The 27,650-nt window shown below is 51.1% G+C and overlaps 1 protein-coding gene across 11 annotated transcripts in view; it reads left to right on the top strand.

The window, feature by feature from the left end:
- The window catches only part of Rgs12 (regulator of G protein signaling 12), a 92,184-nt gene that overhangs the window by 47,633 nt on the left and 16,901 nt on the right, over positions 1 to 27,650 (top strand). For 8 of the 11 annotated variants that reach the window (XM_042285845.2, XM_076545722.1, XM_076545724.1 and 5 more), the window contains 7 exons: positions 2,738 to 2,759; positions 22,589 to 22,758; positions 23,632 to 23,724; positions 24,436 to 24,579; positions 25,860 to 26,039; positions 26,316 to 26,469; positions 27,554 to 27,630. In XM_042285845.2, coding sequence (XP_042141779.1) covers positions 2,738 to 2,759; positions 22,589 to 22,758; positions 23,632 to 23,724; positions 24,436 to 24,579; positions 25,860 to 26,039; positions 26,316 to 26,469; positions 27,554 to 27,630 — 840 coding nt within the window. The remainder of the gene's footprint in view (positions 1 to 2,737; positions 2,760 to 22,588; positions 22,759 to 23,631; positions 23,725 to 24,435; positions 24,580 to 25,859; positions 26,040 to 26,315; positions 26,470 to 27,553; positions 27,631 to 27,650) is intronic. The other 3 variants (XM_042285846.2, XM_076545725.1, XM_076545726.1) reach the window with 1 other exon arrangement.

The following is a 27,650-nucleotide window of genomic DNA, read 5'->3' as shown; positions in this document are numbered from 1 at the left end:
AAGGTGGGGTCATTGCTGCTTCCCAGAGGACTGTGCCCTGTCCTGCCCCAGGGCAGCCTCCTCGAGGACTGTGTCAAATGAGTGGAGCGTCTCAGATGAGACAGAGTGAGTGACAGTACTGTGGCCGGGATGCTCACTAGTGGCCGTGGCTTTTCCTTACTGCTCCCGATCCCCTGACTGCCTTCTCTTTCGCGAGGACTCGGACTTTTATAGCAATAACATTAAAAAGTACACATCTCGCCTGGCAGTGGTGGCGCACGCCTTTAATCCCAGCACTCGGAAGGCAGAGCCAGGCGGATCTTTGTGAGTTCGAGGCCAGCCTGGTCTACAGAGCGATATCCAGGAAAGGCGCAAAGCTACACAGAGAAACTCTGTCTCAAAAAAACAAAAACAAAAACAAACAAAAAAAGTACACATCTCTGTCCTGACTTTTTCCTATAAGTTAAAACTGTTTCAGAAATTGAAAGGCTACCTTTTCTAAAAGGTGTTTCTTGAACTTGACTCAATGCACTGTCAGATGGATACAGCGCTGTGCTCATTCCCACTTTCTTATAGGCATTGGTCCTTGAAGGCCATCTTCTCACTGCCTGTCTTTGGCTTCTGGGCCCCTGTTTCTAGGCCTCTCTGCTTCTCTAACTGTGGGTTCTGCTGTGTGTTGAAATTTCCTGATATCTGTGTCTAGTCGGCTATGATTTGAGGGGCTGCGTTTGTCTTGAGTAACACAGGTGACACCTTGTTGAGGTTTACACTCTGAGATTGACAGGATTTCTGAATATGCACAACAGCAGGGATCTTCCTCACAGTCCCCAGGAAGAGCTGGCTCTGGTGCCTTTCAGCCTCACACTGTGGTGGCAGATGACTGGCCAGGGATTTACAGGGAAATCCAGCCTGTAAAGGAGGCCAGCATGCAGGATGGTCGAATACTGCTTGTAGATGTCCAGCAGGGGAAAGTTAAGTGGCTGCAGGGCTGGGGAGGTGGCTCAGCAGTTAAGAGCACTGGCTGCTCTTCCAGAGGACACGGGTTCAATACCAGCATCCACATAGCAGCTCACAGTCATTTGTAACTCCAGTTCCAGGGTTACAGACAATCTGATGCCCTCTTCTGGCCTTTCGGGGCACCAGGCACACACGTGGTGACAGACCTACAGACAGGCAAAATAACAACATACATAAATTAAAAATGAAAAATTAATTGGATGCACCCTGTTGGTGACTAGGGAAACTGGATTCCCTAGACCTGAGTTTTTATGGATTCAGACCCCATCACGGCTTATAGCAGTCATAGTAAGAAATGACTTCTCTCTGTGTTCCATGACAGTCTCTTGGTCATAGGTGGAAGCTGGCTATCAAGGTGGACCCATTGAGTCCTTCATCATGTATCATAGCAGGGTAGTGATAAGAGCCCCTCAGGATCAGCCAGGGTGGATAGAGAGTTTAGCTGGCTGCCTGGTAGGCCCGGATATGGGGTGTAGAGTTAGATAGGAAGCACACAAACCCAGGTGCCCTGGTGGGTTGTGGATCATATGTCCTTTGACTTACTTGGGGAGAGTGGACGGTGTCCTATGGCCGTGTGGCCTGTGACTGCCACTGGAGTGTCTGGTGGATGCCACCTGAGTAGATTGTTTTACTAGAGGGGTCTTACAACATGTCTGGGAGAAACCCAGATCTGATGGTGAGCCATGCTCTGCTCAGTTGCTGTCTGTTCTCTTAGAAGATCCTGAGTGCTATGGCAAAAATGGTAGAACCCTGGCAGTACAAAGCCTGGGAGCATGGACCTAGGGAGCTTTCTGTAGGGCCAACTATAGCCCAGGCCACAGGAGGGGAGGTTTTCTGGGATCTTGGCATGCTGCAGACATGAAAGCAGTGCTGCTGGACCTGCTATGTGTCACATGCCTTTTCTGAGCCACCCTGACACTCCGCTGTCCTGCCTGCTTTTGGAGAAGAACCATACTGAGGTCAGGATCCTAATAACCATGGGCTACACCGGCTCTTCCATGCTCCACCTTCTCCTACTGGGTCCTTCTGCCACCCCTAGGATGCCTGCCTCCTTATCCAGCTACCTTTCTCTCCTGGTCCCTATCCTGGGCCACTTACCACCTGCTTGACCAATACCAAGTGTCCACATGAGCCCAGGCTGGGCTCCCTCATAGAACTGCTGACAGTTTTTATTCCCAGATCAGCCTTTCTACCCAGTAGTTCTTAGCAACCCCCAACTCTTTTTATCTGCCCCCCAGGCCTTTCCCCAGGCCTGTAACAGCCACTCTCTTGTGTGTGTGTGGGGGGGGGGAGGGGGGTTAGGGACACATACACTTCCTGTCCTGCCTTCTCACAGCCCAGGTCCCACTCTGGGGTGGAGGTGACACTGGTGGATACACTGGGCCTGAGCTGAACAGTGTCTGGCACTGAGAGCCCTGCCCTGCAGGGTGCCCTCACTGGGGTATCGGTCTTAAGCTGCTCTCACAAGGGCTGTTAATAAGACTGTGATGTCAGACATGCTGGGATTTGTTCTTTTCAAGTGAAAATGACGGCAACTTCCTCTTACAGGGAGTCACCAGCTGGGGCGGAGTTGGAGCCCCAAGGCTTGACTCACTGTCTGCTTCTCGGCACCTACCTGGGTAGCTGCGTCTGGAGTCTCGCAGGACCTTGGGTTGTGTTCTCGATGGAGGAAGTGAAGTGCTGTTGCCTGAATCTTGTCATGAGATGCAATTAACTCATGTCTCTCTCTCTTTTTTTTCAGTCTGCAACTGTATCTGATGGTGGTAAGTCATATATATTTTATTATTTTTATTGCCATTTTCAAATTATGAAAATATATTTGCCATTTGATGTACTCAGGAAAGATGTTTTCTCTGCCTTTCCCTTATGGGAGGGTCTAAGTTGGAGTTTTGCTGGGGGAGCGTCCTGGTGGCCTGGGCATGTATTTGACTAACAGGGCACTAGAAACTCCGAGATAGTCAGCACAGGTAGTGTGCTGGGCTGCCGTTCATGCTCCTGCACGCCTGTGATCAACAAGCAAAAACATGCTTGCTGATCCCTTGTACATCCAGCTTCCAAACGAGCAAGTTCAGCTTTCAAAGCATTTGCTGAATTTGAGCCATTCTGGAAGTTTCCTTCTTAAGGAAAGCATAGTAATGAACTGAGAGTGTGGGATGAAGAAGAATCAAAGCCTTTCTTTCAGTCTTTAAAACATTTTGTGTACAGGCTCTTTTAATGTTACTGACTAGGAAGGGAAACGCCAGCCAGATTTAATTCCATTCTCTGAGATAATCCCTGGTTTTCATTCAGAGGTGTTTTTTTTTTTTTTTTGTTTGTTTGTTTTTTTAAAAAACTACCTAAAACTATTTGGAGGGTTTCATCTAGACACTCCTCATGCGTGTAGTAGTCTTAGTACAACAGAAAACTTGGTATAATTTCTAGAAACTTCTGTTGTCTGTCTTCACTGCTGCCCACCTCAGGCTGGTGCCTGTCTCCCACAGGAAAGTGCAGGCGGAGCCTCTGGCATTAGGAGCTCTGTAGGGCTCACAGAATGTTGAGTGGAGCGGAATCCAGCTTGAATTACAAACCTGCTCACACCAGAACACCGACTACAGGGAGCTTGAGCACCAGTGTTAGCATGTATTTTAGAATAAAGGGGTTATATTGCCTGTGTTATGTACAATAATGATCCTGTCATTTAATCAGTCTTAAGCCGGGAGCAGGAAAAGCCTCCTTAATGCAAGAAAAGAAGTAGGACGCGCAGCCAAGCCTGGGCCAAGAATGCAGGTTCACAGCCTTGGTTCCGACTTCTCTTTTCTGGCAGAGGACATTTTAGTCTTGTGGGAAATTTATATACTTGAGAGGTTTCCAGAATCCGTCAGTTTAATAGTATATAATATTTCTTATTGGCTTTTCAAAGTTCTTCCCTGTGGCTAGGAGTCGGGGAAGCCAGCTCTCCCCAGCCCCAGCATCTCACGTTGTCCCAGAGGCTTCAGAATGATGGGGAGCCCCTGGCTCCCAGCCCCCACCGTGCCTTTCTGAGGAAGTGGTGTCCTGGCCAGGTGATTCCCCTGTCCCTGGGGGCTTTCCGCCCTCTGTCCCCTCCTCCTCTACCTCAGACCCCAGGGCTGTGGTCCTGTTCTTGCATGGAGGGCCTGCTATGGCAGGAGGCAGAGAATTTCAGTGACTATTAGACAGCCGGATGTATTTTATCATGCTTTTATTATTTTTCTGCTTTTAGTTTCTTTTCTGATTATAAGATTAAAATGAAGAGACTGTTTGGCTCAGTCTGTGTTCTAGGAGGTCAGTGTTGTGTGCCATGGTTATGTTGGTACTGAAGTAGTGTAAGTATCACTAGTTGAGGTCCCTGGGGCTCAGGCCTGGAGAAGAGCCTCTGCTAATCCAGCTAAGGCCTTCCATTTCCCACGGGCCCCAGGAGCTCTTTCCTGCTCCCCCATGCCGTGCCCGGGCGCCTGTGGAGAAGGGCTAGGCAGAAGCTTGAATGTTTCCACACAGAGATATTGTATAGACTTGGTCAGTAGTAGACAGGCTCCCACATGGAGCCTCAGAACCGCAGCATCCACTGCTTTTGTGGAAAACTATGCTCCAAGTGTAGGCAGAGATGAGGGGCCAGCTCAGTCTGTGCCCAGTTGGGGCTATGGCTGCCTCCTCATCCAGCCTGGGCTGTGGTTATCAGGAAATCCCATACTCTTCAGAAGTGTCCTTCATCCAGCTAACCGTGCCCTTGACATGACGTGGCTCTTTGCTGTCATTCCAGGCCGTGGTAACGTTTGGTAACATGTGTCCTACCATGTCATTTCGTGCTGTTTTAAGGAAGTTGGGCAGTACCACTTACGATTTTGCTCAGAGTGTGCTTTTCACTTGCTCAGCAGGAAAGGGCTTAAGGCCACCACTGCACCACAGCCTGCACATTGGCCTTCTGTGGAGGGCAGACTGTCCCTAAGACAGCACATCCTGCCTAGAGAAGGGGTGTCCCTAGCGTAGAGATTCCCAGTGACCCACTTGTTGAGAACTTGTCCAAACAGAAAACAAGGTTAACCTGGAAGGTTGAAAACGTGTAAACCAAGTATAGGCTGGGGTGTAGCTCTTGATTCGAGCCCTTACCTAGCATGCTTGAGCCCAGGGATTTTATCCCAGTCCAGGGAAGAAGGGAGGCGTGAGAAAGACGGAGGGAGAGGAGAGCGGAGGGGACATAAATGTGAGAGTCCCACAGTTGATGCTGCTACTGAAAGGAGTTTTCTGCCTCAGATACAGGCTTGGCTTCCCCGCTGTCATCTGTGGTACCTCAGCATCGTGTTCCCACAGTGCTCCACTCCTGTGTTCTTGCATTGTTCGACCCCTGTGCTCCCTCAGTGTCCCACCTCTGTGCTCCCAGTGTCCCACCTCTGTGCTCCCAGTGTCCCACCCCTGTGCTCCCTCAGTGTCCCACCTCTGTGCTCCCTCAGTGTCCCACCTCTGTGCTCCCTCAGTGTCCCACCTCTGTGCTCCCTCAGTGTCCCACCTCTGTGCTCCCAGTGTCCCACCTCTGTGCTCCCTCAGTGTCCCACCTCTGTGCTCCCTCAGTGTCCCACCCCTGTGCTCCCAGTGTCCCACCCCTGTGCTCCCGCAGTGTCCCACCTCTGTGCTCCCTCAGTGTCCCACCTCTGTGCTCCCAGTGTCCCACCCCTGTGCTCCCTCAGTGTCCCACCCCTGTGCTCCCTCAGTGCCCCACCTCTGTGCTCCCTCAGTGTCCCACCCCTGTGCTCCCTCAGTGTCCCACCTCTGTGCTCCCGCAGTGTCCCACCCCTGTGCTCCCTCAGTGTCCCACCTCTGTGCTCCCAGTGTCCCACCCCTGTGCTCCCTCAGTGTCCCACCTCTGTGCTCCCGCAGTGTCCCACCTCTGTGCTCCCTCAGTGTCCCACCCCTGTGCTCCCGCAGTGATCCACCTCTGTGCTCCCATGATGCCATCTCTGTGCTCCCATGGAGCTTAACCTCTTTAACGTCATATTAGCAGCTCTACCAGGATCCCCCTCCCACCCGACTCTTGTGTTCTCAGAAGGGTACACCACTTTCTGCTGCATGAGGACGTTTAGGTGTGCCTTTCCTGCTAAAGGTTCAGTAGTTCTGGTGTATGAAGTCAGCTGGCAGCGGGCAGATCTTTCGAGACATCACTACCAGTTTTAGCATGCAGACAGCTTGAAAGTCAGAGCTTAAGAGAGGAGTCTGTGAGAGGTATGAGAAAGCACTCCAGGGCAGACAAGGTGGTCTTGTCACAAAGGTAGTAGTCACCTAGGCTCTCCTGCCTGGGTCGGGTCAGAACCCCTCCTTTCTATGGAAGGGTTCCCCCAGCCTCTGGTCATACCTGCTCCTCACCGAGATAGAAAGATACAAACTTCTTCTAGCTTCCAGGGTCCCTGTGACGGTAGCACCCTTTGATTTATGCCAGAGAAGAGCTGCATGATGGTTTATAGTGGGTAAAGGAACTTCCACACAAGCCTAAAAAACCTGAGTTCTATTCCTGGAACCCACACGGTACAGGGAGAGAACCAGCTCCCGAAAATTGCCTTCTGATCTCTGTAATCACAAACACACACACACACACACACACACAGAGAGAGAGAGAGAGAGAGAGAGAGAGAGAGAGAGAGAGAGAGAGAGAGAGAATAATTAAAATATGCCAGAGAAATAGATTGGAGTGGAAGAAGTTAGGACTGTCAGCATGGTGCATCCTGACCTAATCAGCCAGTAGCAGTGTGACGTCAGTGGGTGGGTGTGGCTTTGGGATCTGTGTAACGCCCTTCCTAAACTCTCTGTACTGTCCAGCCTTAGCTCTCCTGCAGGCCTGCTGGTCCTGGAGGCTGCCTTTCCTCATGTGCTCATGTCAGACCCTCCAACTCTAACTCCCCTGCCCTCACCACATCCACGGATCCTTCGTGTAGAAGGGAGGCTTTGCCTCCTCTGTCCTGCAGTGCATGCCCTGTCTCCTCCCCTGACCGCGCCTGCCCTCTCCAGTCTCCACACTGAACTTGGCCCCCCTTCATCTGACCAGTGCCACAGTGTACTGCTGTCCCAGACTAGCTCCGGTGACCCTGCAGTGGCTCTCCAGCACTCCAGGTCTCTGGACCTCCCCCTCTACTCTTCCTGATGTCATTCTCCTGTCCCCACCTGCCGCCTCACCGGGCCCTTCTCTGAGTGGTAGTCTGTGTTTTTTCCTGCCAGTGACTGGCAGGAGAACACTTGGTGAGAGGGTCATTGGATCTGGGCCCCAGTGATCTTCAGTGACATTAGCCCAAAGGTTGGAAGGCTGGGTTAGGGCAATGGCTTCTAAAGTGTTTTCAGCAGCAAAATGCTCTTAAACCCAGTCAAGCAAATGTCCTATCCTGGAGCACAGGTGGAAAATGCCTGGCTGATTGGCAGGTGGGTGACCTGGTCTGTAGCACCCCTACCTGGCTGAATTCCAGAAGGCACCTCAAGTCTGCCTTCATCTTCTTCTCCAGGCTGCTAGGCCTCAGGTTAGGTTTTCTCTGCTTTTATCCTTTTCTTATCTGAAGTATGGGCGTGAGTGTCCTCTTGTTTGACCCTCTGCCCAGGTTCAGAGTGGACAGGAGAGCCAATGAATGTCCCCCTGAGCGGTGTGGCAGTGGTGCACATGACTGTAGGTTTGCTTCATGGTGGAACTTTCAGTGGAACTGGAGGGAAGAGAGTATCGGGCCAAGGGCTGTTCTTGGCCTGCTGTGCCCCATGGGGCTCTAGGTGCTTGACACTTGGCTAAGTACTTGTCTGGACTTGGTACTTGTCTAGACTCCAGGCTGGCATGGACACTGGGCTGAGGGCTGGGAGTCCCCAGACTATCCTGGAGACGGGCAACTTTGATGGGGACTAGCATTGTTTCATGGTTTGTCTCTGTGACCTGTGCTAGGTGCTGGGGGCTTGGCCACGTCTGCTTAGCCCCCCTCCTTGTGAAGCTCCGCCTCCCTGAGGAGGCTGCTAGGCTCTCTCAGTCTTCTCAGTCCGGTTAGTTTTGGTTTGTACTGTTTGCAACTCCGAGATCTGGAGGGCTGCTTAATGTCTCAGACTGTGAAAAGCTTACCTTCACCTGTGGATGTTCTGGAACTGACCATGCCCTCTTGCCCTTTGCCCTCCTCCCTCCCTGGCACTTCTTACTGTTAATCCTCACCCTAAGCTGTGGGGTAAAGACTTGGGGTCTGCCCAGGGCTGCACTCAGGCAAGCCACCATCCCTTCCTGTCTGGCAACTTTGGCTTTGCTCCAGCCTGATGTCATCTTCTGTCCTACAGAAGTGGCTGCGGTGGTCCACATCACAGCTGTGATGAGCTGACGCGGACGCTGCTCGGTGATGAAGGGCCGGCCGTTGTTGCCACAAGGATTTGGAGTTAGGTCGCGTTCACTTTCAACACATGGAGCATTGCAATTGTGACGGTTCTTGGCAGGTGAACCCATAGTCTATAAAATCACAAGAGATGAGGGCCGTGAAAGGAGCCCCAGTGGAACCTCCGATACTGTGTAGCGTGGTTCATGGCACCACAGCCTGATCTTGTACTTTTCACTGCTCACTAACTAGCGGGAATGGAATGTTAATTTGTAGCATGTGGGGTGAGAGCAGGTGTTTTAATCAGAGCCTTTTATTTGGCTCAGTAGTTCCCATTTTTTGTGGCTTTTTTGGACTTAAAACTCAAACAGACTGTAGACTGTTGGGGAAGCAGGCAGACTTGGTTTCTGCCAAGATGCCTCCCAACACACTCATTTCTTTCTGGTTTTACAAGACATTTGGAAGGAGTTTTTATTAGTAACTATGTTGTGAATTTTTTTTTCAAGCAAAGTTCAAGAGTAATAAAGCCAGTGACTCCTTCTCCCCTCCCCTCCCCTCCTTCCCTCTCACCTTCCCTCCTCCCCCTGTTCTGCTTGTGGGAACCTTGGGCATGTTCAGAACTTGTCTTAGTGCACTGGAGTGGGAGTGGGGTCCTCTTGGTTCCCCTTCTGCCTTCAGAGGCCCACCAAGGCAGCTCTGCACCATTCCCCTCACCAGGGGAACGCATTCCCTAGATTCCTAGAGGACAAGACTCTGTGGAACTGAGCCCTGTGTGAGTCTCCGTGGCAGAGAAGCCCTGTGAACCTGGCTCTGAGACCAGGAGGGTAGAGTCAGAGAGGTGATGCCCAGGGGCTTCCTGCTTATGTGCCAGCACTCCGTTTCGGAGGAGTTGGCACAGTATGCTCCCTTGCAGAAGCCTTTGCAATCCATGCCTGGGGCTTGTGCTCTTTCACACTTGATAGAGCTGTGTAGGGTGCTGTCCTCCCTGTGGTCCCCCTTGGCGATGTAGAGCCTTTGGCTGGAGAACTGGTTAATGGGAAGGAAACGTGAGTGCCTCAAGTGCACACATACGAGGATCTTCATAGGAATGAGGAGGAAGGAGTGACAAGGAGCAGCGAGTCTGTGATGGCATTACAAGGGGACTGGACCTCTGGACCAGTCTGGCACTTGCCAGGAATTTTGCTAAGAGATGTGGTGGGACACGGGATGCAGTTGCCCTAGTCTGTTGACTCAGTGCTCGGCAGCAGCAGTTCCTTTGTCAGGTGACCAAGGTGCTTTCCTGACTTGGCATATGAAGGATACTCCTCCTGAAAGAGCCTTTATGTTCATGGCTTGATGGAGTCCCTCCAGGGATTCCTATAAGAACTGGTTGGATCTGGAACTTCCCCAGACTTGTGCAAGGGCTGGCAGCCTTCATCCTGTAGCTCCACATCATCTTGAGCATGCATTGCCTAGAGTCAGTACTGAGATGTCCTGGGTGGTCCCCAGCCTCGTCTCCTCCAATTGTGTTTGGACTGCATGCTGCAGCCTCTTGGCTTTCTCTAGTTCTCATTTGTCTCTTCAGCTCAATGAAGTGTCAATTGTAGGGACCCTTTCCTGCTGTAGTTCCCAGCATGCCTCCTGGTAAATGGGCTGATCTAAGCATGCACCTCCTTGATGGCTTTCCCATCAGGAGTGACAGACAGTCTTAGGGTGACAGTGGTCCAGCTTCCAAGGGTCATTGCTACACACATTTAGTTCAGTTTTCTAGTGCTGCGTGGCAGTAGGGTTCCAGTCACAGCCAGACCATCACAACCAACATCCTGTGACTGCAATGCTTTCACACTGGAGTTTTGGAACACGATTTAGAAAGTTCAGAATAAAATTTGAGCTCAATACAAAGAGCTCCCCTGGTTTCTCATTCCACAGGTTGAACACTATCCTTAGAAGCATGAAGTACCAGGTCTCACCCCCAGTGTGCCTGGGGTATCCTGTATCCCACACATTCCAGGCTTGGGAAGCAATCAGTTCATCATTCATTCAGAGCTGATACCTCATTCTGGAATCAGAAAGCCCTGCCTGCCTGTCTATCCTGCTACTTTTCTCTGCCTTTACCGAGCATTCTGTCATGAAAAGTCAGAGCATCATGATGAAGTGGTGGCATGGCCCTGACCACACCAGAACCTGTCTTCTGAGCTGCTACTGTTCCAGGGCACTCTGGTGCATCTTAGTGTCCTACCCAGCTCTCCAGGGAGCAGTGTTCTGCACACTGTAGAATATTTGGGCTCACCTCTTGGGAGGACACTCTGTCTGGCACCATGTGGTGTAACACTCAAGGGTGTCCTTAGATTAGGGAAGGTTGTATGTAGTGCTGCATGTCTAAATAGCAACACTTAGACCCACAGGTTCCAGTGTATCCAGCCCTCCCCTCAGTGAGTGGCAACTGTAATTCAGGTGTGATCCTTCTGCATTTGAGCTCCAGACACGGAGGCCTGCAAAGTCTCAAGGCTGGTGAGGAGGACCGTTCCCACTGTGTTACAGGCTGGTGGGAGTCATCACCACCATTTCCTCAGAGATGGCTTTGTTCTCAGGACCTGAACAGGGATGTGGACAGGATCTGGGAGCTTCCTGAGGTCCCTTCCAGCTCTGAACACGATGGAGGTCAGCTAGGTGGCACTGCCATGAGCTTACTCCTTATCCAGTGACTTCACCTGCCAGGGTATGAGACATAAGAGGCACATACTGGTCCAGTAACATGGACTTTTTGGTGAGCCTCGTACAGAAGGGATTGGGGCCAGCTTGCAAAGGCCACTTACAGACAGCATATCTCTGGGACAATTTACCACATCCTCTGGGAAGGAAGGCTTTTATGTAAATATTTTAAAACAAAACCTAAGACTCATGACCTAATGATGGCTTTCCTGCCTTTAAAAAGGCATCCTTTCAAGTTCGTTGACATTAATGGGACTACAGTGATTGATGCCAGTGATCTTTACAACACACTGGGGAACGGCTGGCACTGGAGGAGGAAGGCACCTATTCTTGGGGCATCATCCTTTCAGTCTCTGCCTGGTTCCCAGGGCACATTGACCTTCCACGTTCACTCTGACTCATGTATCATCCCTACCACGTGATCTGTTAAAAATGAAAGCACATACACAGTCCCTGTTTCATTGTCTGCGCCCCAGCCTGGTCACACACAGGCCATTTGTGCCCAACATAACAGCTCCTTTTCTTTTGGAGACAACTTCCCATGTGTTTGGCCATTTGAATTGCCAAACTTGATCGTATAGACAGCATCTGAGAAAGATTGCCTACAGCAGAAGCCCAGTTAGAGCACTCACTCCCTTATACAAAGTTATGCTGTGTTGGGGAAACACATCTAGAAGGTGCATCTCACAGTACACAACACTACCTGCTTCGGGCACTTGACGTGAGTTTTGGTCACAACTTTTCAAGTAATGAAAACTTTTTATTGAAAAGTAGCTTAGGCACTGAAAAGTATACATACCATCACCTGGGGCCTGGGTGGCACCAGTTCCCCACTGAGGACAGGTTGGCTACTGTACCCACTTGGACTAATGCTGCCATGTGTACCCTCTGGTGCCTGACGACTTTCTGTGAACATGCCTTGTGAGTCAGTTACCAGTCACTCTGGCTCCCGTGCCCTGTTCCGTTGTTAAATGGCCACTGTCCTCTCTTGCCCCTGGTGATAGCGTCTGTGCTGGTTCAGACTTCAGCTAACACAGTGGTGTTGTAAGACATGCCCACGCAGGTCTCTGCATGGCCATCTGTGTGTGCCTTGCTCTGATGAGCTGGCCATTGGTGTGTGTGGTAGATAGTCTCCATTTTCCTGTGCACACCACCCAGCAATGTGTAAGAAACCGCCTTCTCAGAGCTTCCTGTTGTGTTCATCATGGCAGCTAGGGTTTGTATGTGGCCATCTGATTTTTTTTTAAATACTCAGTCCAGACTTTTGCTTAGATGGGTGTCAATATAGACTACCTGACAAACAAGCTTGAGGCCCTGCATTCCATCCTAGACACTGCCAAAAACAAACAAGCTTATGCTTGTTGCTTTTTTTTTTTCTCATTTGGCTGGTTTATGTTGTTAGTTGATTAGTAGGAAATTGAAAAAATAATAAATTCTGACAATGATTCTTGGATTGAATGAACCAATTATGATAATATTCTATATTGGCTACTTTCCCATTGCTGTGATAAAATGCGCTGACAAGGAGCTTGTAGAAGAAGTTTATTTTTGCTCCCAGTTTCAAAGGGATAAGAGTCCATTATGGTGGGGAAGCTTGGCTCTAAGTGGCAGCCATGGCTGCAGGACAAAGAAGCGGAGAGCTCACATCATCAAGCAGAGAGTGGCCAGGGGGTGAGGCAAGACTATGGACGCTCACAGCCTGCTCCCAGGGATGTACTTCCTCCAGCAAGGCTCTACCTTCCAAATGCTCAACGACCCCTCCCCCCAAACTGTCATCAGCTGGGAACCAGGGGTTCAAACCCTGGAGTCTATGGGGACTGGTCTCCTTCACACCACCACAGCTTACATTGTGGATTGCATTCCTGCTTGGTTTTTGTAGCTAATGAAATGAGGGAAGGTGTGATAGCATTTGAGGAAGGCGTGCAGGCAAGCCTTCTGTGGTTGGTTCTCAGTACTGTCTTCTGAAGACCGGAAGTTTTTAAGATAGTCCCAGGTGCCTCCCCTTTAAGTAGTCCGCTCTTCTGAGACCATGAAGGTAAGACTGTTACTATTTTATTGCTCACATTTAAGTCTTGAATGCCCCCAGAATCTGCTTTTCTGCCTGGTGTTGGGGAGGGGTTTGAGTTTCTGCTTTGTTTGCAACACTTACGGACACTCCTTGGGGGCAGACCCAGTCAGTCCATCAGAGTTCGCTTTCAGGGCAGATGATGGCAGGCACACAAGCAGATCTGTCACGGTACAGAAGAGGGGAAGCCAGATGACTCACACCATGGAGGCCAAAGGAGCAGCTGATGGAGTCGAGCACTGGCTTGATTTGTCTTAGTTGTACTCAACGATCGGAATACCACGAGCATGTCCACATCTCAGCAGCTTTAGGTTTTAGGCTTAGCTAAGAGTAGAAAGACAAGAAAGAGAGTCTTTAGGACTGGAAAGGAGACAACTACATATGCACAGTTCACAGTTGACATCATCTATCTATGAACCCAAAGCAGAGCTCCTGGCCAGCCCTGACCTTCACAACTGATTGGGTTCATCAGAGAGAAAGCAGGACCTTCCTTAAATGAAGTGCCATGTCTATGTGGAGAGGGGATGAGAACATGAGTTTAGATACTGACCAACAGAAGTTTTAGATTTATATTTAAAATTTTAAAGAGGAAAATATGTTATGAATCATGACTTAACACTGCAGATACATGGCTGGAGTTGCTCGCCCTTTCACACAATGTTCAGGACTAGCATGACCCAGTTATTAGTTGGCATCATTCGGTGCCTGTGTGCCGAACATTGTCACAACTTTCCTGTGATGATAGTATATAGTTATTACCAGGTTTTTATTGAAAGGTTAAGTGGCTTTCCAGTGAGGAGTGGAGTGCACCCCATCCTATGAAGTTAGCTCCATCATTACACTTGGCACAGCCAAAGCACCCTCTTTGACATGGTTTATGTAGAAGGTGAAGACCGCCTCTAACTCCCATGTGGGCGTGTGGCTCCGGAGCCTTCCTCCTGAGCCCAGCCTCTGGATCCCTGGGCTTATGTGCTGGGCAGTGTGTCTGTCTTCTCCTTTGTCTAGGTTCTTTTGCCAGGTGCTGTTTCATGTGTGCCCATTGATGTGAACATGAAAGGAGAATGTCTTCATGATACCAATTTTTTATTTGTCAAAATGAAGTAAATCTATTTCGAGAAAGAATTAGCCAGTTAAGGAATCGTGACCCTTTTTGGTTTCAGCCAGTGTGTGAATCTGATCAGGGCTTGAAAGAGATGCTGCCTCTTTCTGGCATGTCCTAGGCCCCCTGTGGTCCAGTGACCCTCATGGTGGCAGCCGATGATGGCTCTTCAGCTGAATTCTGAAACTGCAGCATGACGAACGAAGGAACTATTTGCTCCCACCACTTCCCACACTGACCCTTGGCAGCTCCTGCTCTGCCCACTCTTACGGCCCTGAAAGCTCTTGGCATTTGCCCATCTGCTTGGCATTTCCTCTCCTGAAACACTGTGTCGTTTCACATGCTGAGTTTGTTCTGCTGGGCTCAGATGGGTCTGGTCTCACTTCAGGACATTTGGGTTTCTCCCATTCTGTCCCTCAGGGCCCTTGAAGTATACGTAATCATGTGATCCTAGAACAGCCCGAAAGGGCTGTCTGGCCTTGTCACTCCCTGTGAGACTGTGAACCTGATATTGGGACGCCACCTGAGAGTTTGTGGTGCCTGCCCAGTTCTACCCACCACTATCCTAAGACCTCAGAAGCCTCATCCTCACAGTGGACCCATAGAATTAGACCAACAGTTGGGGAACTCTGTTCTGAGGAGGTACTGTGGGGCTCAAAGCACGTCATTCTGATTCTCATCGGATCTGTCATTGCTGGCTGTGGTTTTCTCAGGTGAGGAGCCAGTGGCTGCCCTCAGGTTTCTACTTCATAGTGGAAACCTACAGACTCCTCTGTAGCAGCTAGTACTGTCCTGCGCTCTCCTCACCCCTTAATACCAAGTGTCAGCAGCTCTTGGAGTAAGGTGACAGGAGTCAGATACACAGATTGTGACCCAGGAAATGAGGTGAGTCCAGGGCTGTCTTCCCCATGCCATGCAGGACTTCCATGTAGACCTGGCCCTCCAGGTACTTTGAAGGTCTCTCTTGATGATGTGTTAGCTTCTGTCTGGTACAGCTCCAGTACTTGGATGTATAGCTTGGGATCCTTACTGTGTTCTCCAGCCCCAAGCCCTGCAAGTGTTCGATTCTCCCCATAAGAAGGCCAAGACATAAACATAAGGGGTCATGGGATCATCATGTCCTGTCACCTAGATCCAGAAAGGTCATGTTGGGCTCTGTCTCTGCCTGGCTTCTTCCAGAGCCAAAATTGTCCACAGTGGTGACCTTGTGGCTGATGTTTCCAAGAGCACTGTGGGAATGAAGGGAGCATGTTTACAGAGAGGCAGTGGCTTCACTGAGAGGTGACAGGACTTCACAGCTCAGCAAGGCTCGTAGGAGGATCTCCGCTGTGAGTGGGAAATGCAGAGGAACTCTAGAGAGCTTGGCTGCTTTGGTTGAGGCAATAGTAGGGGCATCAGGAATGAGAAGGAGGCTGTCCACTGCTGGAGAGGAAGTGACAGGAAGATACCCAAAGGCCAACTCCTGGGCAGAGCAGGGAGAGCACACAGTGGGTCTGCAGGTCTGTGTCTGTTTCCCATCAGTACTCAGTGCATGGGAGGACTCACAGGGACACAAGGCCCACCTGATGGAGAGCTGAGTGGGGAAGAAAGGTACCAGATCATTGAGAGCAAGCCACTGACTGACAAAAAGCAGTACAGATTCAAGATGATGTGTAAATGACAGCATCGCATAACTATCACGAGAGACCATCTCAGGAGGCTGAGACCATGGGCACAGTTCATTGAACATGAGACACTCTCTGCCTTAGTGTGGGAGACTGAGAGTCCTTTATACAAAATCCTTGGGACCGGTATTTCAGTTTTCTGACGTTTCCCCTTGGGTTTGAAATATTCACATGTACAATGAGCTGTCCCAGGGATGAGACACAGGTCTTACCATGGGCTTCATTTATTCATCTTACACATAGAGCCTGAGGGTAATTGTACTCAGTACTTCAGTGTGCTTGCAGGTGACTGACACATTGTCATATGACACAAGGTATTCACCCAGAATTTTTGGATTTGGGAGCATTTCGAATTTCAGATTTCTGAATTAAGGCTATTCAGCCTGTATTCTGGGAGGAAAGAGTAATAGTGTAGAAACCTGGTGCCCTGGCTACAGGATCAGGCCTCAAAACCAGCATGGTGCACCCAAGCAAAAGGTGCCTGTAAGACCTGCTTCTCTCCCTGACATTCTGACAAACCAAGATAAGATAGATGGCTGACTTCAGATCCTCTGGCCCACCAAGGTCTCAATGCAGGGAAGTGGGAGGTGTGTGAGAGCTGTGATCACCAGCTCTCAGAATTTCGTCCTAGACAGAGGGGATGACGCTGTGAAGGACAGGGTGGGTGGTGAATGTTCGGGTTTTGATCACAGTGCTTAAGAAAGGCTTAGCAGGGACTGCACCTTGGTGGGTTCAGAGGTGTGTGTGTGTGTGTGTGTGTGTGTGTGTGTGTGTGTGTGTGTGTGTGTGTGTGTGTGTGTTGCTGTTGGCAACTTACCCTCAAACAGCTTAGAAAAAAAGGTGTGTGTATGTTTTTTGGTGATCGTCCCTGGCTGGAGGGGGCATGGAAGGCTGCGGCAGGAGGGCCAGACACGATGGGCCCAGAAGAGACTGGGGGTCCTGTTCCTGCTCCCCATCCTCACACCAACCAGACTCCTGTGAGCTTCCAGGCAGCCTCATGGATGGTAAGGGTGTATTCCCCGGTTCCGACACTGAAGGGGAAGCAGTGTGCTGAAGGAAGGGAGGCACACCAGGGCTTCCTTTTAAACCTTCACAGGTTTGTTTTAGAGGACGATGTTGAGATTGCTCTGATGCCCTTTTCACTGGAACTGACAGAGTCTTAAGGTTTGGGGAGGAGTGTCCACCCAACACTGGTTTAGTTTGTGAGGACAGCAGAGAAAGGCTTTCTTTTCCAAAGCTGGCCCGCCTCGCTCCCCTCGGGCTTTTCAGAGGTGCGCTGCTGATGCCGCAGACTTTGCTTTGGAACTGGTTGAGTTCAGGCTGGTTGTCTCTTACATGCACGCCCTGGAGACTCCATGGCTTTAGTCATTCTCACTGAGAATTTAGAGCTCGTGTTTATGGGACTTAAGATCTTAAATTCAAGATGATGTGGAAATGACAGCATCGCATAACTATCACGAGGAGCTGTGTGTTCTCGCTGCTGCCGCTGCTGCTGCTGTTTAATGAACTGCACAGCGGCTCCTCCCCGATGTTGGGAGAACAGTGTCTCTGTCCATGTGAATAATTCAGGCCTCTGCAGCAGGCGCTCTGGCTGTGCATTATGCATGAGTCTCTGAGGCTTTGTGAGTCTCTAGGGCCTCTCCAGCAGCCCGTGCTGGAAGGCTGAGGGCTGCCTTTGTGAGGGTCCCCGAGGCTCTGCAGTAATTCATCTACCCCCAAGGCTGAGCTAAGGAGCCATGTCCTCAGCACCCGTGGCCCAAGCCTCTACCCCAGGCCATCCAGGCTGAGCCTCGTATGGACTCAGAAGGGTGGTTTACGGTGAATGGTTGGAAGTATTTGGTTAGATGGCATCACAGTGGCTCTTATCAGCTCTACCCAGGTAAAGTCCCACATCTGTCTGTCAGCTTGTCTTGAGTGTCAGAGCAGGCTGACATGTGCAGTCCTCAGGTATGTTTGCTGCGTGGGGAGGGTCTTATGCTGGGATGGGCGGCCACGTGACTTAGAGCTGAGGCTTGAGCATTTGGGATACTTAGGGTTATGATTTGGGAGAGTACAGTGAGCTGGGAGTGGGCTGAGGCTGTGCATCACAGAAGTAGCAGCACACTGTCAGTCCCAAGGACTTACTGAAATGTGTAACCTGCAGCCTGCATCTCTAAGCAGCCTCTGCAGCTGTGCTGGCAGCTGTTCCAGCTTGTTCCAGCAAGTCTGCCACAGACTTGGGTCACGTTCTCACCAGGACGGCATTTGCCTGCAAGAAGAGAACCCACATCACTACGAACACCTAGAACACACCCACTAAAGCTGCAGTGCAGGTGAATGAGTGCCACCATGCCTCATCTTCTTCAACGCAGTCTGTATTTCACCCAAGTGCTTCACATGAGAGGACCAGGCAGGCAGCTCCCAGCAGGCCGGCGAGTCTCACACCGGCCATGTGTCAGCCTCCTGGCCTGGCCTAGAACTTGGTGTAGGAATAGATGTGTTTATAAGGAATCCCTTGCCCACCAGGTACGGCCTGCTGTCCCAGGTCAGGCTTACTCTAAAGGTGTTTTGTTCTCTGTGTGACCAGCAGCGCTGGAATGTGGTGTGGGTTCTGAACTCGGAAGTGGATGACAAAGCGGGAGGGGACTTCTTGTCTGTGTAGCCCATCAAAAGCACTAAGATTCAACCCACAGGAGCAACTTAAGGGGACTCTGCGGTTACCTCTCTGCTTTGCAAGCCTCCTGTACCCCCAGTGGGATCAAAACATCCACTAGGAGCTCTGTTTAAAAGAACCCTGTATGTCATCCTTGGGGATTCAGAATTGCCTCTGCATGTGTGTGACCTGTCACAGCACACTGTGGCCAGGCGCCACCTCAGCATCTGTGCTGTCTTTGTCTAGGTCCCTGTGCTGGACTCAAGGCCAAGTCCCTGTTTCCACAGCCTCAGGGAGGCATTATCAGAGCACAGGACACTTCCTCTTGTCCTAGGGGAAGTGCTTTGCTGCAGCCATGGAAACTGTCCCCTCACTAACCAGGCTTCTCACCTGAGCGGGTCTCTAGCCCCGCTGCCAGGAGATGGGCCGTTTCCCCTCACCTCCTGTGGGGTCAACTCTCCGCTGTTGTCATCGCCACTTGAGCTGTGCCTGCTGAGGTGCTGCGCCGCCTTCCCCTGTGACCAGTGTCCATGCCCGAGAGACCCCAGAGCAAGCCTGACCCACAGCCGGGAATCCTGGAGGACGGTACAGTGTGGGACACCGAGTGACACACTGGACCAAGTTCAGCACCACAGTCATTTGCTACAATTCCTTCTTTGTTAGAATTCATAGTGCCAGGCTGACTTGGGAGTCTTGGAAAGTCATTGTTTTGTGTCAGGTTATACAAATGAGTTTAGTCAGTAGACTGCCATCTTTCACTTACTGGCTCAGAGCACAGGTTCACTCGCACCACAAACCCAGCACTTCTTCTTCAGCACTAGGGACCAGTGACCCCTTGTAGTTAGGTGGGTGCACAGGAACCTGGGTGTTTAAGGGAATGGCGAGGGTCTTGTTGAGCTGGCAGGCAGGCACAGGCTGCATATGATCAAGCTGGGAGGTCTGCATGGAGGACCGGACCCCTTACTCCAGCACTTAGGTGCCTTGGCCACAGAGGAAGTGGGTATTTCTCACACTAAGCCTGTGCTGGACTGACACGTACCTTGTAATTCAGAAGCACAAGCTTCACCAGCCTTGTAGGGTCATGTGGTCTGTGGGTATCTCGGTGACTCAGTCCCTCCTTCCCTCCTCTGCCTTCCTGTCCTCCAGGCCGTCTTCCACTGTATGGAGCACAAGAGAACTTGCCAGTCCTTTGTCTGGGGTGCAGGCCACATTGCCAAGGTACCCATGTGGCCTGCCAGCACTCCTGCTGCTCAGTTGAGTCACAGTTGTGTGCTGCATTTCTCCTGCCACAGGACCTTTGCGTGTGCACATCCTAGTATAGAGGATTCTTCTGTGTTCCTTGAGTTAACTTCTGTTCCTTGTTCAGTTTTTAGTTCAGACTTCGTGGCCTTGGGGAAAGCTGGAGGGAAAAAGTTGCAGTGTTTACTCTGCTGGGCTCGGTTCTTCATTGGTGAGGGTCTCCTCATCAACAGAAGATGCAGTGGGGTGCAACATCAGCACCCTCACTTTCCACTCGGGGGCCTGGGTCGCCAAAAGCCTGCACTGAGCATAGTGTGATTCCTATGCACCTAGAGATGCTAAGCATCTTCTTTGATGTACAAGTCCTCATATCTGCCTGGGTTGACAACTGGCTATGCAAAGCCCATGACTTTGGCAGAATGGGGCAGAGTGGTGTGGAGCTTGAACTAGCCTGCAGCGGGTTTCAGAGAGGAGCCATGCCCATGTGCTTAGGAGCCTGGCACCTGTCATGTGCTTCCTTCTGCCTTCTTCTGGCTCATCTGTCTGTGTGGTGTGGAAGGCACAAGCCCTCAGTCTGGGTGTGTTGTATGTCACCCTTAGCCTCTTGCCTGGGCAATGCCATGGGGTTCAGATAGTGCTGTGCTACATGCCATGGGAGCTTCCCCCAGGCCTCTCTTCACTTGGGTTTCCTAGTTTTTCTCCAATTTCATTTCACATCTAAATCATGGCCCTATGAGGTCAGCTTTAATGTACTCTGGAAAACAAGAGCCCAGCTTGAATTTTTTCAGATGTGGTTCAGTTCCCGCCTCCACTGCAGTCTTCATCATCCACTTCTCAACTTTGCCTTCTGTCCCAAGCATGGGTCTGGTGTTTTTCCAGACATCTTCCTGCTTGTATGGTGCTGCAGCAAGTGCTGTGCAGAGGGATGGGTGTGGCGTACAGTGGGGATGGGCGTGGCGTACAGTGGGATGGGGATGGTGTACAGTGGGATGGGTGTGGTGTACAGTGGGATGGGCGTGGTGTACAGTGGGATGGGGATGGTGTACAGTGGGATGGGGATGGTGTACAGTGGGGATGGGGATGGTGTACAGTGGGATGGGGATGGTGTACAGTGGGATGGGCGTGGTGTACAGTGTGATGGGGATGGTGTACAGTGGGATGGGCGTGGTGTACAGTGGGATGGGGATGGTGTACAGTGGGATGGGGATGGTGTACAGTGGGATGGGATGGTGTACAGTGGGATGGGGATGGTGTACAGTGGGGATGGGGATGGTGTACAGTGGGATGGTGTACAGTGGGATGGTGTACAGTGGGATGGTGTACAGTGGGATGGTGTACAGTGGGATGGTGTACAGTGGGATGGTGTACAGTGGGGTGGGGATGGTGTACAGTGGGATGGGGATGGTGTACAGTGGGATAGGTGTGGCATACAGTGCAGATGGGTCAGTGTATGGCTCTTATGTCTTTCCCTTGTCTCCTCTAACCTAAATACTGGCTGGCTTTGAACACTCTTGCCCAATACTGAATCTGGGTGTCATGCTGGTCTGAGGAAGGTGTCTTAGGAGGCTGTAGTCACATCCCTGGCTTGGCTCCTAGCCCTCCAGGTCACTTTCCTCTAGACTTGTAGTGTGTGTCCACACTGGGCCTCCTCTGAGGTCCTCTCTATTCTGGTTTGCACACCATCTCTGTGCTCTTCTGGGTTGTAGGCTCATTGGCAGCTCTCGGTGCACCTGTGGACTGGGTGTGATCAGAAGTTTAAGTGGCCACGCTGCTTCCAGCCCCTTCACTCCCCTCCTCCCCTCCCTGCTAGGAAGGGCACTTCAGTGACTGACCTCAAGCTAGGGCCTGCTCACTTGTCCCCAGGAATCTGTCCTGTGGCCTGACCACAGGCAGACCATCCTGAGTGGCCTGTCCTGAATGCCAGGCAGCAGGCGCTCAGAACAGATGATGGAGCCTGGTGTGAACATGGGACTAACAACATTTCCTTAGTGATGCCGTGTGCAAAGTCACCTTAGTCAGCTCTGCTACAGAGCCTGAGGCCTCTTGACAGCATAGCCCAGGAGGGCTCCTGTCCTGCCTCCCACGGTGGTCTGGCCTTGGCTCTGACCTGGGTCATCCTCATCTAGGGAAGTTCTATGTGCCCAGAGGCAACAGGTGTAACAACTCTAGAGCTCCACCTACACTGGCCTGTGGTCCTCCTCTCCTCCCTGGGCTGCTTCATCGAGTGGATGGGGTGATAGATGGGGTCTTTCTAGACACCTCTCCTCTTTATTGAGTTGTGATGTTTTCCTGTATTGGGATCACCAGTAGATGAACTGCCAGAGGGCACGTGCTTACATACTCAATTTGGATGCTTGGCTTAATGTTTCCGCTGAGAAGTGACCTGCACACAGAAAGGTGCACAAGCCACAAGCTGTGGACTCCAAAGTGCAGCAGACAGCATCAGGAGGGTGAGGGGGCCAGCTGAAGCCTCTTCTTGGACTTCACTCAGAGTCTTTTGCTTTGTGGTACACTTGTAAATGCCTCGCTGCTGTATACTCAACCTGGAGCTTTCTGCCCTGTGTTGTATGTGCACCTTAGGTAATAGCTTCCCTGGCTCATTCTCATGGTCAGAGCTTATTATTCAAGTGTGTGTGTGTGTGTGTGTGTGTGTGTGTGTGTGTGTGTGTGTGTGTGTGTGTGTGTACGCATGCATGTGCAGCCCTATGAGGCTGAGATGTGCTCTTTTCACTGCTCTATCTGATGTCTAGAAAGCCTTGGCTAGGCTTCAGGTGCAGTGCATGTCATTGACTGGACAAGTATGAAGAAATAGAGCTGGATGTAGGTCCCTGTGGCCTCCTGTGGAGCAGGCACAGGAAGGCAAGAGGTGCAGGTGTGTCTGTGCTGATCCTGCAGAGCTGACGGGAGCTGACCTGAAGGACTGCATCAGTAACAACAGCCTGAGCAGCAATGCCAGCCTTCCCAGCGTGCAGAGCTGCCGGCGCCTGCGGGAGAGGAGGGTCGCGAGCTGGGCAGTGTCATTTGAGCGTCTGCTGCAGGATCCCATTGGTGTTCGGTACTTCTCTGTGAGTAAGGGAGACTGCTGGGGGGTGTCGGCACTTTGTGCCAAAGGTGCTTGAGCTCACTGGGTCATCTCAGACATCAGAGACTGTGCATCACCTTGTAGGGGTGTGACCGTCTCAGCGTCTGCTCCAAGCTCAAGACTCAGAGTAGAGTGTCCATTTGTAGAGACCCTCAGTTCAGTCTTCCTTCCTTGGAGTTTCCTGAAGGTCCTCCTCCCTCCTTTCTCTCTCTGTCTCTGTCTGTCTGTCTATCTCTCTCTCTCTCTCTCTCTCTCTCTCTCTCTCTCTCTCTCTCTCTCTCTCGATCTCTGTCTCTCTGTCTCATTCTCTGGGATGTCTGTGCATCAGGGAACATCAGAGTTTCTTGGCTTTGTTTGTTTTGAGACAGGGTCTCACTATGTTACTCAGGCTGGCTTGGAACTCATAACCCTGCCTCATCGTTCTGAGTGCTAGGATTATAGGTGTGCGTCATCGTCCTAGCTGGAGCTTCTTCAACATTCTTGGAAATGCACTCTGACAAGTACAGCTCTTGAGGACCCAGGAGTGGGGGTGGAGCAACAAGAGAGGATAATGGGATGAATATGAGCAACCCATGTAGGACAGTGTCATAATGACATAATGTCATATTTTGTATGCGAACTAGAAACTAAAATTCTTTTCTTAAGGAAAAAGGATGAGCAGCTCTTGAGAAAAGAGCTGTGAGGCAGACAGCACCCTCAGAGGTGTTGGGCAGCCTCTACGCTTGCTTTCAAGGGCCTCTTGAGAGGTGGCTATTCTGCTGTGTTGTAGACAAAGAAGGCCAGGATGGGGGTGTGGGGGTCAGCAGCGTGGAGGAGCTGTAGAGTGACGACTGCTGTCTTTGCTGTGTTCCCTCAGGATTTCCTACGGAAGGAATTCAGTGAAGAGAACATTTTATTCTGGCAGGCCTGTGAATGCTTCAGTCATGTCCCTGCACACGACAAAAAAGAGGTAGATTGCTCTTCAGTGCAGGGGGCTGTGTGAGGGTCAGGTGCACGGGGCTGCGTCAAGTGTGGCTTTGAGCAGTTGACGAGGGATGCTTCTGCGTGACTTTAAAAAAAATGACATTTCTGCTTCCGAATAAAACTTAAGTGTGTGACATTTAATCCTGCCTAAACATAGTCTGCATAAATGTCCCGTCACAGAGCCTGGCAGAGGTGGCACTTGGTGTTGGGATTGGGAGGAAGGAACAGTACTGGAGGGGACTTGGAGAAGCACTCCGTCAAAGCGGATCCTCTCCCTGCCAGCTTGGCAGCTCCTTTCAAGCTGCCCCAGGACTACCCCGGCCATGTCCTGTGGCATTTCCCCAAGGTAACAGTTGTCCTCACAGAGTGGCCTCATGCCTCTTGTGCTCTGAGCACTGTGAACGATCCTCCCTGTGGCTCATAGCTTGCTGGTGGATCCTACTCGGAGGCATATTCCAGGTAGCACCTCTCAGTTGTTGAGGCCCTTACAAAGCAGCCATTCAGAAACTCTTGCAGAGAAGGCGATTCGGAAGTTTTTTTCCTGGCTCATTCTTTTTTATTTCCCTTTGTAAGCCAGGATATAGACTGGGCCTGTGGATCAGTTCTCCAGCCTTAGGAGTGCACAGTGACCCAGGTGGGAAGTGCATGTCCAGCGGGGGTGTGTCCACAGATCTGCTCAGACCTTTCTACCTGTCAGCTCTCTTACAGGGCCCGGGAGATTTTCAGTAAATTCCTGTGCAGCAAAGCCACCACTCCTGTAAACATTGACAGCCAGGCCCAGCTGGCAGATGACATTCTCAATGCACCCCACCCTGACATGTTCAAGGAACAGCAGCTCCAGGTGACTCTGCAGGCAGTTCATGGGGCTTCCAGCCAGGGCTGGGGTGCAGGACTCTGTCAGAACAGCGTGCTTTCAGCTGGGGAGGAGGGCTGCTGGTAACGCGGGGGGCATGGTGAGGAATCCATCTGACCACTGGCCTCCAGTCTCAAAAGGATTCTGGGGCTGGTGACAAGTGCCTTTACCTGCTGAGCATCTCTCCAGCCCCAGTGATGGCTTTTGATAGACAATAGTCCTTTACTTTGGTTCACAGTGGGGTACAAGTCTATGGCACAGGCTTCTTATTCCTCAGCTCTACCGAATCCTTTTGAGCTCCATAGTGGAAGGAGAGAACCAACTTTTACTAACTGTACTCTGACCTCCTCACATGGACCATAACGGGTGTGCATCACACACACACACACACACTCACACTCACACACACTCATACACACACTCTCTGTTTCTCTCTCTCTCTCTCTCTCTCTCTCTCTCTCTCTCTCCCTGTCTTTCAATAAATAAATACATATTAAAAAGTTTTTAAGTGCATTGGACACACCTGACCTGCAGCACATGCCAGCTACAGCTTTTCCACATGGCACATTATGAAAGGGCAGTGGTCTCATGATTGCTGACCTGGAGCCAGAGTTCAGTGTCACTCGTAGCATCCAAGAGAGGACGGTACTGCATTGTACCAGCCAGGAGAAAGATCAAGATCAAAACTTCAAGTACTATTTCTATGAACACACATTGCTGTCACACTAGTGAGCCTGTCTGCATGCTTGTGATCTGGCTTCAGTAGTGTTAGCAATTGTTGTTTGGTCTCACTATGTAGCTCACCAAGGCTGACCTGAAGCTCACCATGCACATGGCACCCTGCCTGTGTGTTCCTGTCTTAATTTTGGAAGAACATGTGATCTGACCCAGTGATGCCCACCCAGAGCACACTCCCCAGCCCTGACAGCTCTTCTGTCACTAGGTTGCAGGAATTAGCTTAAAGCAAAGATCTTCCCCAGGCACACTCAACTCTCAAGACAACTGCCTTCCAAGTCGTTAGGAAACAGAGGCCTGAGTCTGCCCGTGCTTCGGGCTGTGCATATCTCCTAGGACTTTGCTCCTACCAGAGTGGCAAAGGAGAGAGGTTGTTGAGAGAAAGAGCTGAAGGGTCCCTGGAAAGTTACCCTCAGAATGCCCTGGGAGGATTGGCTGAAGTGACACCCTTCCAAAAGAGCATTCGTTCCTGGGAACAGATCTCCTGCACCACCTAGGGCCTGTAACTTGACTGCATGGCATTTGCTCCACAGATTTTCAACCTGATGAAGTTTGATAGCTATACTCGCTTTCTGAAATCCCAGCTGTACCAAGAATGCGTCCTGGCCGAGGTGGAAGGCCGCACCCTGCCTGACTCCCAGCAGGTCCCCAGCAGCCCCGCCTCCAAGCACAGCATCAACTCCGACCACTCCAATGTGTCCACACCGAAAAAGGTGCTGGGCCAGCCCTTGTGGGGGTGAGAGTGAGGCTGCGGCGCCTCATCCCTTCACCAGCTGGGGGTGGGGCCATGGAGGCCACTGATACCCTCCAGCCCTTTCCTGGTCCCCTAATGCCTGGGACCAGAGGGTCAGGACTGTGTCCTTAATCCGTTGACGGATTAGATAATTCCTCAGAATCCTTACTCATAGAGCTCTGTATCCAGCCCCTTTGGTGTTTCATGTAATGTTCAAGTAACTTCAGTGTCTTAACTTGTTTCTGTTTGCTGGCAGTTAAGTGGAAAATCGAAATCAGGACGATCCCTGAATGAGGATGTGGGGGATGAGGATAGCGAGAAAAAACGCAAAGGGGCCTTTTTCTCTTGGTCAAGGAACAGGAGCACGGGGCGGTCCCAGAAGAAGAAGGACCATGGTGAGCATGCCCATGGTATGTGGACGCAGACCATGCTGTTGTGAGCGGGAGCTCAGCTACCATGGTGACGTGAGTGACCTTGGTGGGCAGGCAGAGGATAGCAAGAGTTGTCTGGTGGAATAAGAAAATGTCACAGAGCCTGACTGTACAGCAAAGCTGGAGATGAGCAAACCTACTAAGCAGGCCTGCTCCAGAACCTTCTGGAGACTCCTTAATGCTGGGTGTTTGGCTGACTGGAGTCCTTTCTTACTTGCTATGAAAGTAACAGGTGCTTCAGTAGAAAACTTGGAAAACAGAATCAAGTAAAGAGAAACATAGGAAAACATGCTGTCCCTTGGGACCAGGCACACCTTGTTGCCTGTGCCAATGAATGTGCGCCAGCCATTGTGTTGATGGCTCGGTATTGGGAAACGGGAGTGTCCCATTCAGGCTTCCCATACCTAGCAGGCTTGCAGAGGATTTCAACAGAGCTCAGACACTCATTCGGTCTGGTACAGGGTCTGTAGATGCCTGAGAGACCACTTGTTTAGAGCAGGTCACTGGTCCCAGGAGCCTGAGTGTCAGTCCGACTTGGCATAGGACAGTGTTTAGGCCCTTCATGGTGTGTAGGCCAGCCTGGATTATAGTTAGAACAAGCCAGAGAGTTGTACTGGTGCCTCTGAATGGAAAGAAATATGAGGAAGAAGATGGGAAATTAGTCACCAGTAGAATGAGCAGCCAGCTGGTCACAGGGACAGTCTTCTTCAGACCCAAACTAGCACTTGGAGATAGAAATCATGGCTCAGTTGAAGACAGGTCCACACAGGGACATGAGACTGGGATGTACAGCATTGCTCCCTGTGATCTGGTGCCTGGCAATGCCTTGAGTCCTGCAGGGCCCCTACAATGGTGACTTCCTTGGCCTCTGCTGTGAGGGAGCTGTTTGACTAAACCCAATGCCCCAAGGTGGCACCTGGAAGGACCTCTGATGTTTTGCTGTCTCTCTGTCCTTATTTTATGTGTTTCTTTAGTCTGAGGGGTGAGGTAGGGGTTCTGTGCTAAGTTGCGGGCAAGTAAAGCTGTGGCTTCTGATTTACCCTGTTCTTTCCCTTCTTTCAAGATGCCCTTCATGCCAACGGAGGCCTCTGCCGCCGGGAGTCCCAGGGCTCTGTGTCTTCTGCAGGGAGCCTGGACCTGGTGAGTGACCACCTCCTCTC

This window comes from Peromyscus maniculatus, chromosome 10 (genome assembly GCF_049852395.1).
Source record: "Peromyscus maniculatus bairdii isolate BWxNUB_F1_BW_parent chromosome 10, HU_Pman_BW_mat_3.1, whole genome shotgun sequence".
Classification (NCBI taxonomy): domain Eukaryota; kingdom Metazoa; phylum Chordata; class Mammalia; order Rodentia; family Cricetidae; genus Peromyscus; species Peromyscus maniculatus.
This window is presented reverse-complemented; position numbering and strand designations above follow the sequence as displayed.